Source organism: Octopus bimaculoides, chromosome 21 (genome assembly GCF_001194135.2).
Source record: "Octopus bimaculoides isolate UCB-OBI-ISO-001 chromosome 21, ASM119413v2, whole genome shotgun sequence".
Taxonomy (NCBI): Eukaryota; Metazoa; Mollusca; class Cephalopoda; order Octopoda; family Octopodidae; genus Octopus; species Octopus bimaculoides.
In genome coordinates, this window is record NC_069001.1 from 1408617 (window position 1) to 1410843 (window position 2227).

At 37.9% G+C, this 2227-nt stretch overlaps 1 protein-coding gene across 4 annotated transcripts in view; it reads right to left on the bottom strand.

The window, feature by feature from the left end:
• Positions 1–362: 362 nt before the first annotated feature.
• Positions 363–2227, bottom strand: part of LOC106880284 (uncharacterized) — a 36576-nt gene continuing 34711 nt past the window's right edge. For all 4 annotated transcript variants that reach the window (XR_008266449.1, XR_008266450.1, XM_052975393.1 and 1 more), the window contains one exon: positions 363–1657. Coding sequence is in view for 2 of the 4 variants with exons in the window: in XM_052975393.1 (XP_052831353.1) it covers positions 1521–1657 (137 nt within the window). In the remaining 2 variants the exon portion in view is untranslated. The remainder of the gene's footprint in view (positions 1658–2227) is intronic.

Consider the following 2227-nt stretch of genomic DNA (forward strand, 5'->3'; position numbering starts at 1 on the left):
CTTGAACCTAAAACTACGGATTTGCAATTCAGTGATAAACTTATTTTAATTCTGTGTCTGCATGACAAACATGAATAATAATAATAATAATCCTTTCTACTATAGGCACAAAGCCTGAAATTTGTGGGGAGGGGAATACGCGATTACATTGACTCCAGTGCATAACTGGTACCTATTTAATTGACCCTGAAAGGATGAAAGGCAAAGTCGACCTTGGTGGAATTTAAACTCAGAACATAAAGACAGATGAAATACTGCTAAGCATTTCACCTGGTGTGCTAACGATTCTGCCAGTTAGCCACCTTAATAATAATGATAATGATTATGATGATAATAATGATTATGATGATAATAATGATAAGGCTGTAGTAGAAGACACTTGCCCAAGGTGCCACACAGTGGGACTGAACCCAGAACCATGTGGTTGGGAAGCAAGCTACTTACCACACAGCCACACCTGCACCTATGTATGTATATCTATCTATGTGTATGTGTGTGTCTTTCTCTCCGTGTTTGTTCCCCACCACCAACACCACCACCATCATCACTACCACTTGACAACCAGTGTTGGTGTGCTTACATCCCTGTAACTTGGCAGTTTGGCAAAAGAAACTGATAGAATAAATACCAGGCTTAAAAAATAGGTTGATTCATTTAACTAAAACATCTAGGTGGTGCCCCAGCATGGCCACAGTCTAATGAATGAGACAAGTAAAAGATAAACACAATCCAGATGAAGTGATGATTGCAGTGGAGACAGGCTCAAGCAAAAATGATAAAATATTCTTTTCTACTCTAGGCACAATGCCCAAATTTTAGATTGACCCCCAGTACGCAACTGGTACTTAATTTATCGACCCTGAAAGGATGAGAGGCAGAGTTGACCTGAGCGGAATTTGAACTCAGAATGTAAAGGCAGATGAAATATCGCTAAGCATTTTGCCTTGTGTCTATAGCAGAAAGGATTATTATTATTATTATTATTATTATTATCATTATTATTATTATTGTTATTATGAAAGTGGTATTTCAGCAGAAACATTAGAACACAAGAAAATAAAAGGGGTTTTGCAGTGTTTGTTTTCATCATCGTCCCTATGTTGTTTTTTTTTGTTTTTTTTTCATGTTTAGAATTCAAATGAAACCCAAGACAGCTTTACCTTCCATTCTTTTCTAGTGTGGTGGTGGTGGTTGATAAGATAAAACAGTAGTCATATAATTGACTAACTTCCATTCTTTAAAACTTACAGTCTTGCATCTAAAGCATCAGCATCACCAACACCATCATCATCAACAATTTCAAGGCAACCATCATTGTCATCATCATCATCATCATAATCATCGTCGTCATTGTTGTTGTCATTCTTATTATATATGAGGTATAACAGTGATAGAGCTGTGTGTGCATGTGTTTATTTGTGTGTGTGTGTATGTGCTGTGCCTGTGTGTGTGTGTGCCTGTGTGTGCATGCATGTGTGTGTGTGTGTGTGTGCGTGTGTGCAGGTCAGCAGTGTAGTTGTTTAACCTTCTTCTGCATTCGTACAATAACCGGCAGCCAAGAAGAAAGTCGATGCCGAAATCGAGGACAAGATGTAACACGCATACATCGTTAATTCGTTTGTGCCGTAGATAAATATTCCAGTCAGTATTGCAAATCCTGGAAATAAAAGAATAAATAAACAGACCACATCATCATCATCGTCATCATCATTGTCGTCATCATCATCAACAACAGTAGAAGTGGAAAGCTGGTAGAATGATAGCATCTGTCTTTATGTTCTGAGTTCAAATTCCACTGAGGTCACCTTTGCCTTTCATTCTTTCAGGGGTTGATAAATTAAGTACCAGTTACGTACTGAGGCTGATGTAATCTACTAGTCCCCTCTCCCAAAATTTCAGGCCTTGTGCCTTTAGTAAAAAAGATTATTATTATTATTATTATTATCATCATTAAGGTGGAATGCTGGCAGAATTGTTAGCATGCTGGGCAAAGTGCTTAGTGGTATTTTGTCCATCGCTACGTTCTGAGTTCAAATCCCGCCAAGGTTGACTTTGCCTTTCATCCTTTCAGGGTCAATAAATTAAGTACCAGTTGAGTACAGGGGGTTGGGTGCAACTGACTCATCCCCTCCCCCATAGTTGCTGCCCTTGTGAAAAAATTTGAAACCATTATTATTATCATTGTTATTATTAATCTGCTTGTTGCTGTCTTCTCATATATATATAT